A 12,938-nucleotide genomic window follows, 5' to 3' on the forward strand; every position below is an offset into this window, starting at 1 on the left:
AGCTTGTAGATCTGCTATTTTTCAATAGCTAAAGTGTAACATAATGCTTCAAACACCAAAAGGGGTTCCCGCCCCAAAATGGGTTAAAATTGTCTATAGGCAACCTTAGGCACCAGTGCCAACATTGGCACAAATACGGAGGGTGATCACTGGCACACTGCGGCATAAGTGTGTGAAAGAGCCTTTTTTGTTTAAAATACTATAACTAACTATTAAAAAAAAGATAGCCAACGTATAAAATATGGATAAAGTGTTCAACCCATTCTGAACGGGAACCCCTTTTGGTGTTAGCACTATGTTATGCTTTAGCCATTGAAAAATAGAAGATCTACAAGCTCGTAGCGCGCCACCGAGTGGCGCGCTACGAGCTTGTAGGTCTGCTATTTTTGAAAAATCGAAGAACGACTGACATAGAAACATAGCTTTTTTTCAGAAAACTGTCAGCATGTAGAAGACCCCTGGAACCCCCCAAGGACCCCCTGGAACAGACAGACAGACAGACAGACAGACAGACAGACAGACAGACAGACAGACAGGATGTAGAAACATTCACCCATTCACACACACATTCATACACCGATGACAGAGGTAAGTAATTACATCCAATTACATTCTACATTAATTAAAACTCAGAACAATAACCCACCTATCTCCCTAGTCAGAGTTCTGCTATATTTCCACCCTCACCCCAGAGGGACACATATTACACATTACATTGCACACTACTGTCGTAGCAAAAACAGCCAATCTACAAGCTCACAACACGCCGCAATGTGACGCCTTTTGAGCTTGTGGATCAGCTATTTTTGCTATTATTTGAACTGAAATCCTGAATTATTCTTTTGCTATTTTTTAATTGGAATCCTGAAAAGTAACATTTTTATTTCATTTCAAATGCATTTAACTTTATGAACCACATACAAATACATTGGACATAAAAAATAGACATCAAAACAATAATATATCAATGTTCGGATATATATACCTGCGGGCCGCTTTAAGTGATGGTGGGGGCTGCATGTGGCCCCCGGGCCGCCAGTTGGGCCCCCCATGTATGTTATATAGAATCATGTTACATAGACACTATCTACTGTGTATTAATCTATGTTATATAACCATGGAACACAGACACTATCTACTGTATATTAATCTATGTTATAGAACCATGGAACATAGACACTATCTACTGTATATTAATCTATGTTATAGAACCATGGAACACAGACACTATCTACTGTATATTAATCTATGTTATAGAACCATGGAACATAGACACTATCTACTGTATATTAATCTATGTTATAGATTATAGAACCATGGAACATAGTCACTATCTACTGTATATTCAATCTCTGCTAGAATGATCCATGGATCATATGGTAATATATGATAATATGGGAAACTGCATTTATAAAGTGCTTTACATTACAATGTAGTTCACATTCACCCACCGATGGCAGAGGAAAACATGCATGCTCATCGGGAGCTGTTAGGGGTTCAGAGAGTCTTGCTCAAGGACACTTCGACATGTAGCAGCCAGGAGGAGCCGGGAATTTAACCTGGAACCTTTGACGGCCGCTCTACACAAGTCTACTCACTTGACAGTCTCCAGGGCAGCAGACAGCGTCTTCAGAGCAGAGTCTCCTAAGTGGCTGAAGTTCAAGTCCAGCTGTTTCAGCTGGGAGGAGGGGTTGGAGGTCACAGCTGAAGCCAGAGAAGAACAGCCTTCCTCTGTGACTCCACAGCCTGACAACCTGCAGAGAAATACACATTTAACAAAGTGCTGTGTTGACGTTCACGTAGAGATCCACACAGAGAGAACACACATTCTTTACCCCAGGATCTGCAGTCCACACTGTGGACTCTTCAGTAACGCAGAGAGCTGGAGCAGTTGTGATTCCTGCAGGCAGATGAAACTGAGGTCCAATTCTTTCAGATGGAGAAGATTAGAGCTGAGAGCTGAGAGCAGAACTTCAAATCCTGTCTGTGTGAAGGTACAGCCAGCAAGTCTGTAATTACACATGGAATATCTGGACTGAATATCACAGTTTTGGAGTAAAGAGATGGAAAGAGAAGGTAGGCAGGGATAATGTGAAGTAAATCATCATAATCTTAATCTTCCAACATAGGAATTGTGTGTGTGTAAGTGTGCGTGCCAACATGACTACATACTGTAATCACTGTACCCCATTAGTTCACATAATGATAATCCCCTAGCAGCCATGATGGATCACATATTGTAGTTACTGTACCGTAGCATTGTGATGTGAGAGTGTGAACTAGACAACACAAACTCTGACCATATTATTATTCTAATCAGTGGGATACCATGATGTCAACTTTATTAACACTCTTATTATTAAGAATCAAACTATAAATAATAAAACAGAACTAATGTAAATAATAATGTGACCTCAGTATCTCCAGATGACAGTTTGGACTCTTCAATGCAGCAGTGAGCAGGTCCATGCGTGGATCCGTTATGTCATTATAACTGATGTCCAATTCTCTTAGATGTGAAGGATTAGAGCTGAGAGCTGAAGCCACAATCTCATATTCTGCCTCTCGGAGGTCACAGCCAACAAGTCTGTAAATGTAGATGATGTAAAATCAGTGATCATCAACACAGATTAGATCAAAATCACGTTCAATGAAATTAACAATAAAGTGTAATGTAAATGTACCAATGTCTAGTTGGTCAGATATTGACAGGTCATATAAGAACAGTCTAGTTGGTCAGATATTGACAGGTCATATAAGAACAGTCTAGTTGGTCAGATATTAACAGGTCATATAAGAACAGTCTAGTTGGTCGGATATTGACAGGTCATATAAGAACAGTCTAGTTGGTCAGATATTGACAGGTCATATAAGAACAGTCTAGTTGGTCAGATATTGACAGGTCATATAAGAACAGTCTAGTTGGTCAGATATTGACAGGTCATATAAGAACAGTCTAGTTGGTCAGATATTGACAGGTCATATAAGAACAGTCTAGTTGGTCAGATATTGACAGGTCATATAAGAACAGTCTAGTTGGTCAGATATTGACAGGTCATATAAGAACAGTCTAGTTGGTCAGATATTGACAGGTCATATAAGAACAGTCTAGTTGGTCAGATATTGACAGGTCATATAAGAACAGGGAACCAGAAAACATCAAAGTGAAAGACAGACAATCTGTATTAACACATTCTGACCTGAGATCAGATTCTAAAAATGTCTTCTACATCCTGACAGTTTTCTGAAAAAGCTATGTTTCTATGTCAGTCGCTCTTCGATTAAAATAGCAGACCTACAAGCTCATAGCGCGCCACCGAGTGGCGCGCTATGAGCTTGTAGATCTGCTATTTTTCAATAGCTAAAGCATAACATAATGTTTAACCCATTTTGGGCGGGAAACCCTTTTGGTGTTAGCATCATGTCATGCTTTAGCTATTGAAAAATAGCAGATCTACAAGCTCATAGCGCGCCACCGAGTGGCGCGATACGAGCTTGTAGGTCTGCTATTTTTAGAAACTGTCAGGATTAGAAGACATTTTTTAGAATCTGATCTCAGGTCAAAATGCGTTAAAGAACCACCATTCTTCTGTGTGTTAGAATCTGATCTCAGGTCAGAATGGGTTAAAACACCAAACGGGGTTCCCGCCCAAAATGGTTTAATACTACAGTGTGTAACTTGCATTGATTGATCTATGAATGTTCTTATTTAGTCTTTTTACTTTGTTCTCTGTGCGTACACACACACACACACACACACACACACACACACACACACACACACACACACACACACACACACACACACACACACACACACACACACACACACACACACACACACACACACACACACACACACACACACACACACACACACACACACACACACACTTTGAGACCCAATTATTATTATAGTAATTAGGTGTGATGGTAGATTGATTCTAACAGGTTTTCTATCCACATGACTACTAACCGAGCCTTTCTGCTGTTCCTCACAGCTGGGAGTAGTCTGAATCTCGCCCCCCATTCTGCTCCTGGTGTGTTGTATTGGTGCAGGTCAAACTCCTCCACAAGCTCGTCTGACGTCATCAGTATGAAGGCCAGAGCTGAACACTGGCTCTGAGACAGTTCTGTCTTTGATCTGTCCGCTGACTTCAGGTACTGTTGGATCTCCTGATGTACTGAGAGGTCGTTCATCTCCATCAGACAGTGGAAGATGTTGATGAATCTGTCAGGAGAGAGACTCACATCTTTCATTTCCATCTCCTTCAGGTTGTTGATGACTCTCTGGATGCTCTCTGGACTGTTCTCTGTGTGACCCAGCAGGCCTCCTAACAGACTCTGGTTGGACTCCAGCGAGAGGCCATGAAGGAAGCGGACAAAGAGGTCCAGGTGGCCGTTCTTACTCTTCAGGGCTTTTTCGCTGGCTCTCTGCAGGAAGTCCTCCAAGGAACTGACATCATCTCCCAGGAATGTCTTCAGTACCTCCATGTTCTTCTGTGTGTCTTCTCCTCCTCCTCCTCCTCCTCCCCCCCCTCCTCCTCCTCCTCCTCCTCCCCCTCCCCCTCCTCCTCCTCCTCCTCCTCCCATACTCTTCAGGGATTCTTCAATGGCTCTCTGCAGGATGACGTCTTCTTCTTCTTCTCCTCCTCCTCCTCCTCCTCCTCCTCCCATACTCATCAGGGATTCTGCGATGGCTCTCTGCAGGAAGACGTCTTCTTCTTCTTCTTCTTCTTCTCCTCCTCCTCCTCCTCCCATGGATGTCTTCAGTACCTTCATGTTCTTCTGTGTGAAACAGTGCATCAGGTAGACTGCAGCCAGGAACTCCTGGATGCTCAGATGAACAAAGCTGTAGATCTTCCTCTGAGATCGAACGGTCTCTTCTTTGAAGATCTCTGTGCACACTCCCGAGTACAGCGCGGCGTGGTTCACATCGAGACCACACTCTTCCAGGTCTTCTTGGTAGAACGTGACGCTGCCTTTCTTCAGATGTTTAAACGCCAGCAGGCACAGCATCAGAAGAACATCCCTGTCAGTCTCGCCATACTTCGTCATCATCCTTTTTATCATGAGCGATATGAAGAGGCTGAACATCCCGGTCAGGGTCTTGGGCAGCTGTCCTGTCTTGCCTGTCTTCACCAGGTCCTCCACAACGGTAGCGGTCATCCAACAGAAGACTGGGATGTGACACATGATGTGGATGCTCTTTGATGTCTTCACGTGTGAGATGATGGTGCTGGCCAGCTCCTCATCATCACTGAACATCTTCCTGAAGAACTCCTCCTTCTGGGGGTCTGTGAACCCTCGTATTTCTGTCACCATGTCAACGCATTCAGGAGGGATCTGATAGGCTGCTGCAGGTCTGGTGGTTATCCAGAGGAGAGCCGAGGGGAGCAGATTCCTCTTGATGAGGTTCGTCAGCAGCAGGCCCACCGATGATGTCACCGTGACATCAGAGACGACGTCATTGTTGTCGAAGGCGTCGGAATCGACGTCAATGTTCTGGAATTTCAGCGGAAACCTGCTTTCATCGAGACCATCGAAGATGAAGCCAACTTTCCAGGCAGCGAGCTGCTCTGCTGTGACCTTCTCTAACGTTGGATGGAAAACATGGATCAGTGAGAGAAGACTGTGCTGCTCATCTCGGACCAAGTTCAGCTCCCGGAATGCGAAGAAAACCAGGAGATTGATGTCTTGGTTCTCCAAACCTCTCGCCCAGTCCAGAGCGAACTTACGCGCAGAGAATGTCTTCCCGATGCCAGCGATGCCAATGGTCAGAACTCTGCTGCTGGGTGTGTCTCTGCCAGGGAGGAGGGTCTTAAAGATGGCACGGCACTTGATTATGACGTCATAGAGGGTCTTCATGCTGGAGGCGGTCTCAAGCTGCCACACCTCATGTTGCTGATTAACCCCTTCACTCCCTCCCGCTGATAGGTGGAGTTCTGTGTAGATGTCGGAGAGGGAGGAGGACTCTTCAGTGACGTATGCCACATGATCAAGACCGTCGAAAGTGACCTTATAGACCTTTAAATACTCCGGCAGACGGACATCTGATATGAGGAGACAATTAATACATGGTAAACATTATGCTTCATTTACAACTTTACATTGAACAATCCATAGCATTAAAACTACTATGTATATATATCCTACAGAAAATCTAAATTTGTAAAAGAAAAAAAGGAGAAAATTGGCTAAAATAAACAAGATTGGATCGTTTTTTTAGTCTAAATGTATGTGTTTATCATCAGTATTTGGACATTGAGACAGGAATACAACGAGTATATTTAATCTGATGAGTCTGCTGCTATTTAAACATTCCATTCATTGAAATAAAATGTTGGTGTAAAATGTGTCCAGTCTTACTGTGTCCAGGTGTGGTTCGACTGAATGTCTTCTGTCCAGGTGTGTTTCTGAATGTCTCTCTGTGGAGATGAAGACAATAGAATATATACATATAGATGAAGACAATAGAATATATACATATAGATGAAGACAATAGAATATATACATATAGATGAAGACAATAGAATATATACATATAGATGAAGACAATAGAATAGATACATATAGATGAAGACAATAGAATATATACATATAGATGAAGACAATAGAATATATACATATAGATACATATATATATGAAGACAATAGAATATATGGATACATATAGATGAAGACAATAGAATATATACATATAGATACATATGTATCTAACGGTTAATTTTCCAGCCGGTTAATTAACGGTTGTTTTTTATTTTATTTTATTTTTTATTCTTTTACCCCAAATGTAATATGCATAGTATAGGCTACATAATTAAAGTTGGTAGACGAATGGTATAAATGTATTTATGCTCCTTTTTAAAAGACAAACTAAATGTTGTTAAAGCAACATTTAACAATATAAATAAATTGTTGTAGGCTTAATCATCAATAAACAACGCATCACATCTGCACGCATGCATCTGCGCGTCTACAGTACAGAGGTCCGCCGGTTCTATTCCAAAACATAAATAAGTCCAGTCCAGATCTGAGCAGCCTATAGCCCAACTATAAAGCCACTGGACGCATGGGCTAAGCCTTTTTTAATTATTAAGGACGATCAGCATGCATGTCACCGTGTTCTGTTTCTTGACTTTTCGCTGACGAGAAACCCCTCAAACATGGATAGCACATGGCTAACTTGATAGCCGTAAGCCGTGCCAGTGTGGGGAGAACTTTGGGACATTGAGGGGGCAGAAAACAGCGCCCGAGCAGCGCTGTTCATGCAGCCTGGAGTGTGACAAGCTGGGCGGCGCAAATAACAGCAATTTTAGGCATGTGTGCAACATGACAACTGTTTTGTACAGTATTGTACAGTGACAACTACAGTCTGTAATGTTTATGTTGTACTATTACTAAAAACAATCTAAAATAAAGGGATTTAAGATCAGAACACGCATTTATTATTATGCAAATTAACCTTAAAGCTGATAAGCATACTCGGATATTTCTTAACGGTAGCCGGTTAGCCCCTGACATCGGGTATGGGCTCTGATGACGCAGAGGAGAGAACACGCCCCCAGCGCCCACAGCGGGAATCGAACCCAGGACCTTCTAGCTGTGAGGCGACAACACTACCGGCTGTACCACTGTCCCCCCTCTTGGTTTTATTTTTGATAAAGATTTTAAACTTAATAAACAAATCAGCTCCGTCGTTAAAACTCTCTTTTTCAATTATCGCCAGGGTCAAATCCTACCTCCCCTAAAAACAGCTGGAGATGGTTATCCATGCTTTGATTTCATCAAGAATAGATTATTGCAACTCTTTGTATATTGGCATCGACCAGGCGTCACTCAGGCGTTTACAGCTAGTGCAGAACACAGCTGCCCGCCTTCTCACCGGCACTATAAAACGTGAACACATTACTCCATGTCTGCCCCTCCCCATTAGATCTGCTCAGATAGATGCTTTAGAAATAAAGTTTGATTTGATTTGACTTGGAGTACACAATTCAGACACCAGATGGAGTTCATGTTTCAACCTTTGATCAGTAGAGTGGTGTCCATCTTTGAAGTCAATAAGTCCATGCATGGACGAGTCACTCTTCATGGAGACACAGCTGGGTACAGGAGAGACTGCTCTGTGATGATCAACCCTGTTACAAAGAGAGGATCAACAGGATTTATAGACAATCATATCAGGCTTGGCAAATTCATAGTCTAGGAAGTTCTACTGAAACGTGATTAGTCTTAGTTGAAAACAAACAAAAAGCTTATAAAGTTAAACCTAAACATTCAGCTGTAAGCATTGACCACAGCTATTTCAGTTATATAAGTTATTTAAAATGTCAACTTTCTCACCCTCAATGAAAAAAACCCTGAAATAATATGTTTTTTTACCACCATCCGACCATAATATCCTTTAGCTCCCTGGGTGTGTTAAGTTCTAACATCCACCCATTTCCTAGAAATCTTGGTTTTATTTTTACTTTTTTCAAAAAGATTATCCCACGATTTTCACCTGGTGTCAATTATCTAATGTAATCCTGGGCACTACACTTCCTCTGCCCACCTGGGAGAGCAACGGACTGACCTCATGCTTCCTTCTATGCATGAGTAGTCCAAGCTGCTTCTTTTCACCTGACAGGGGAGAGTTTCCCCGGTCGGACATAGAGCGTGGAAAGACCACGTTATTTCGACAAGTTCCTTTCCTCTCCATCAGGCCCCCCTGGCTGGCCAGGGGGAGGTAGTTTAGAGACCAGGATTACTGCATGTTTTTTGTGAGGGTACCTACCATAGGGGACACGGGGAGAACATGTGAGGGTACCTACCCTAGGGGACACGGGGAGAACATGTGAGGGTACCTACCCTAGGGGAAACGGGGAGAACATGTGAGGGTACCTACCCTAGGGGACACGGGGAGAACATGTGAGGGTACCTACCCTAGGGGACACGGGGAGAACATACAAACTCCACACAGAAAGGCCCTTTCGCCAACCCCGCCTCGGGTATGGGCTCTGATGACGCAGAGGAGAGAACACGCCCCCAGCGCCCAAAGCGGGAATCGAACCCAGGACCTTCTAGCTGTGAGGCGACAACACTACCGACTGTACCACTGTCCCCCCTCTTGGTTTTATTTTTGATAAAGATTTTAAACTTAATAAACAAATCAGCTCAGTCGTTAAAACTCTCTTCTTCCAATCATCGCCACGGTCAAATCCTACCTCCCCCTAAAAACAGCTGGAGATGGTTATCCATGCTTTGATTTAATCAAGAATAGATTATTGCAACACTTTGTATATTGTCATCGACCAGGCGTCACTCAGGCGTTTACAGCTAGTGCAGAACACAGCTGCCCGCCTTCTCACCGGCACTATAAAACGTGAACACATTACTCCATGTCTGCCCCTCCCCATTAGATCTGCTCAGATAGATGCTTTAGAAATAAAGTTTGATTTGATTTGACTTGGAGTACACAATTCAGACACCAGATGGAGTTCATGTTTCAACCTTTGATCAGTAGAGTGGTGACCATCTTTGAAGTCAATAAGTCCATGCATGGACGAGTCACTCTTCATGGAGACACAGCTGGGTACAGGAGAGACTGCTCTGTGATGATCAACCCTGTTACAAAGAGAGGATCAACAGGATTTATAGACAATCATATCAGGCTTGGCAATTTCATAGTCTAGGAAGTTCTACTCAAACGTGATTATTCTTAGTTGAAAAAAAAAAAGCTTATGAAGTTAAACCTAAAACATTCAGCTGTAAGCATTGACCACAGCTATTTCAGTTATATAAGTTATTTAAAATGTCAACTTTCTCACCCTCAATGAAAAAAACCCTGAAATAATATGTTTTTTTACCACCATCCGACCATAATATCCTTTAGCTCCCTGGGTGTGTTAAGTTCTAACATCCACCCATTTCCTAGAAATCTTGGTTTTATTTTTACTTTTTTCAAAAAAATTATCCCACGATTTTCACCTGGTGTCAATTATCTAATGTAATCCTGGGCACTACACTTCCTCTGCCCACCTGGGAGAGCAACGGACTGACCTCATGCTTCCTTCTATGCATGAGTAGTCCAAGCTGCTTCTTTTCACCTGACAGGGGAGAGTTTCCCCGGTCGGACATAGAGCGTGGAAAGACCACGTTATTCCGACAAGTTCCTTTCCTCTCCATCAGGCCCCCCTGGCTGGCCAGGGGGAGGTAGTTTAGAGACCAGGATTACTGCATGTTTTTTGTGAGGGTACCTACCCTAGGGGACACGGGGAGAACATGTGAGGGTACCTACCCTAGGGGACACGGGGAGAACATGTGAGGGTACCTACCCTAGGGGAAACGGGGAGAACATGTGAGGGTACCTACCCTAGGGGACACGGGGAGAACATGTGAGGGTACCTACCCTAGGGGACACGGGGAGAACATGTAAGGGTACCTTCCCTAGGGGACACGGGGAGAACATGTGAGGGTACCTACCCTAGGGGACACGGGGAGAACATACAAACTGCACACAGAAAGGCCCTTTCGCCAACACCGCCTCGGGTATGGGCTCTGATGACGCAGAGGAGAGAACACGCCCCCAGCGCCCAAAGCGGGAATCGAACCCAGGACCTTCTAGCTGTGAGGCGACAACACTACCGACTGTACCACTGTCCCCCCTCTTGGTTTTATTTTTGATAAAGATTTTAAACTTAATAAACAAATCAGCTCCGTCGTTAAAACTCTCTTCTTCCAATCATCGCCACGGTCAAATCCTACCTCCCCCTAAAAACAGCTGGAGATGGTTATCCATGCTTTGATTTGATCAAGAATAGATTATTGCAACACTTTGTATATTGTCATCGACCAGGCGTCACTCAGGCGTTTACAGCTAGTGCAGAACACAGCTGCCCGCCTTCTCACCGGCACTATAAAACGTGAACACATTACTCCATGTCTGCCCCTCCCCATTAGATCTGCTCAGATAGATGCTTTAGAATTTTTTTTTGATTTGATTTGACTTGGAGTACACAATTCAGACACCAGATGGAGTTCATGTTTCAACCTTTGATCAGTAGAGTGGTGTCCATCTTTGAAGTCAATAAGTCCATGCATGGACGAGTCACTCTTCATGGAGACACAGCTGGGTACAGGAGAGACTGCTCTGTGATGATCAACCCTGTTACAAAGAGAGGATCAACAGGATTTATAAACAATCATATCAGGCTTGGCAATTTCATAGTCTAGGAAGTTCTACTCAAACGTGATTATTCTTAGTTGAAAAAAAAAGCTTATAAAGTTAAACCTAAAACATTCAGCTGTAAGCATTGACCACAGCTATTTCAGTTATATAAGTTATTTAAAATGTCAACTTTCTCACCCTCAATGAAAAAACCCCTGAAATAATATGTTTTTTTACCACCATCCGACCATAATATCCTTTAGCTCCCTGGGTGTGTTAAGTTCTAACATCCACCCATTTCCTAGAAATCTTGGTTTTATTTTTACTTTTTTCAAAATAATTATCCCACGATTTTCACCTGGTGTCAATTATCTAATGTAATCCTGGGCACTACACTTCCTCTGCCCACCTGGGAGAGCAACGGACTGACCTCATGCTTCCTTCTATGCATGAGTAGTCCAAGCTGCTTCTTTTCACCTGACAGGGGAGAGTTTCCCCGGTCGGACATAGAGCGTGGAAAGACCACGTTATTCCGACAAGTTCCTTTCCTCTCCATCAGGCCCCCCTGGCTGGCCAGGATTACTGCATGTTTTTTGTGAGGGTACCTACCCTAGGGGACACGGGGAGAACATGTGAGGGTACCTACCCTAGGGGACACGGGGAGAACATGTGAGGGTACCTACCCTAGGGGAAACGGGGAGAACATGTGAGGGTACCTACCCTAGGGGACACGGGGAGAACATGTGAGGGTACCTACCCTAGGGGACACGGGGAGAACATACAAACTCCACACAGAAAGGCCCTTTTGCCAACCCCGCCTCGGGTATGGGCTCTGATGACGCAGAGGAGAGAACACGCCCCCAGCACCCAAAGCGGGAATCGAACCCAGGACCTTCTAGCTGTGAGGCGACAACACTACCGACTGTACCACTGTCCCCCCTCTTGGTTTTATTTTTGATAAAGATTTTAAACTTAATAAACAAATCAGCTCCGTCGTTAAAACTCTCTTCTTCCAATCATCGCCACGGTCAAATCCTACCTCCCCCTAAAAACAGCTGGAGATGGTTATCCATGCTTTGATTTCATCAAGAATAGATTATTGCAACACTTTGTATATTGTCATCGACCAGGCGTCACTCAGGCGTTTACAGCTAGTGCAGAACACAGCTGCCCGCCTTCTCACCGGCACTATAAAACGTGAACACATTACTCCATGTCTGCCCCTCCCCATTAGATCTGCTCAGATAGATGCTTTAGAAATAAAGTTTGATTTGATTTGACTTGGAGTACACAATTCAGACACCAGATGGAGTTCATGTTTCAACCTTTGATCAGTAGAGTGGTGTCCATCTTTGAAGTCAATAAGTCCATGCATGGACGAGTCACTCTTCATGGAGACACAGCTGGGTACAGGAGAGACTGCTCTGTGATGATCAACCCTGTTACAAAGAGAGGATCAACAGGATTTATAGACAACCATATCAGGCTTGGCAATTTCATAGTCTAGGAAGTTCTACTGAAACGTGATTAGTCTTAGTTGAAAACAAACAAAAAGCTTATGAAGTTAAACCTAAAACATTCAGCTGTAAACATTGACCACAGCTATTTCAGTTATACAAGTTATTTAAAATGTCAACTTTCTCACCCTAAATGAAAACAAAACTGAAATCATATGTTTTTTTACCACCATCCGACCATAATATCCTTTAGCTCCCTGGGTGTGTTAAGTTCTAACATCCACCCCTTTCCTAGAAATCTCGGTTTTATTTTTACTTTTTTCAAAAAA

The 12,938-nt window shown here is 43.3% G+C and overlaps 1 protein-coding gene and 1 long non-coding RNA gene across 2 annotated transcripts in view; one reads left to right on the forward strand and one right to left on the reverse strand.

The window, feature by feature from the left end:
* The window catches only part of LOC310866472 (NACHT, LRR and PYD domains-containing protein 3-like), a 362,173-nt gene that overhangs the window by 3,385 nt on the left and 345,850 nt on the right, over positions 1–12,938 (reverse strand). The window contains exons 9-14 of the mRNA XM_083776089.1: positions 6,370–6,428; positions 4,784–6,053; positions 3,977–4,498; positions 2,414–2,587; positions 1,836–2,009; positions 1,599–1,754 (exon numbers count right to left, since the gene is read on the reverse strand). Of these exons, the coding sequence (XP_083632215.1) occupies positions 1,599–1,754; positions 1,836–2,009; positions 2,414–2,587; positions 3,977–4,498; positions 4,784–6,053; positions 6,370–6,428 (2,355 nt within the window). The remainder of the gene's footprint in view (positions 1–1,598; positions 1,755–1,835; positions 2,010–2,413; positions 2,588–3,976; positions 4,499–4,783; positions 6,054–6,369; positions 6,429–12,938) is intronic.
* The window catches only part of LOC310866473, a 311,387-nt gene continuing 304,818 nt past the window's right edge, over positions 6,370–12,938 (forward strand). The window contains exon 1 of the long non-coding RNA XR_014569920.1: positions 6,370–6,408. This is a non-coding gene — a long non-coding RNA (uncharacterized lncRNA). The remainder of the gene's footprint in view (positions 6,409–12,938) is intronic.

The sequence above is a fragment of the Protomyctophum parallelum genome (genome assembly GCF_964188405.1).
Source record: "Protomyctophum parallelum genome assembly, chromosome: 11".
NCBI classification, from domain to species: Eukaryota; Metazoa; Chordata; class Actinopteri; order Myctophiformes; family Myctophidae; genus Protomyctophum; species Protomyctophum parallelum.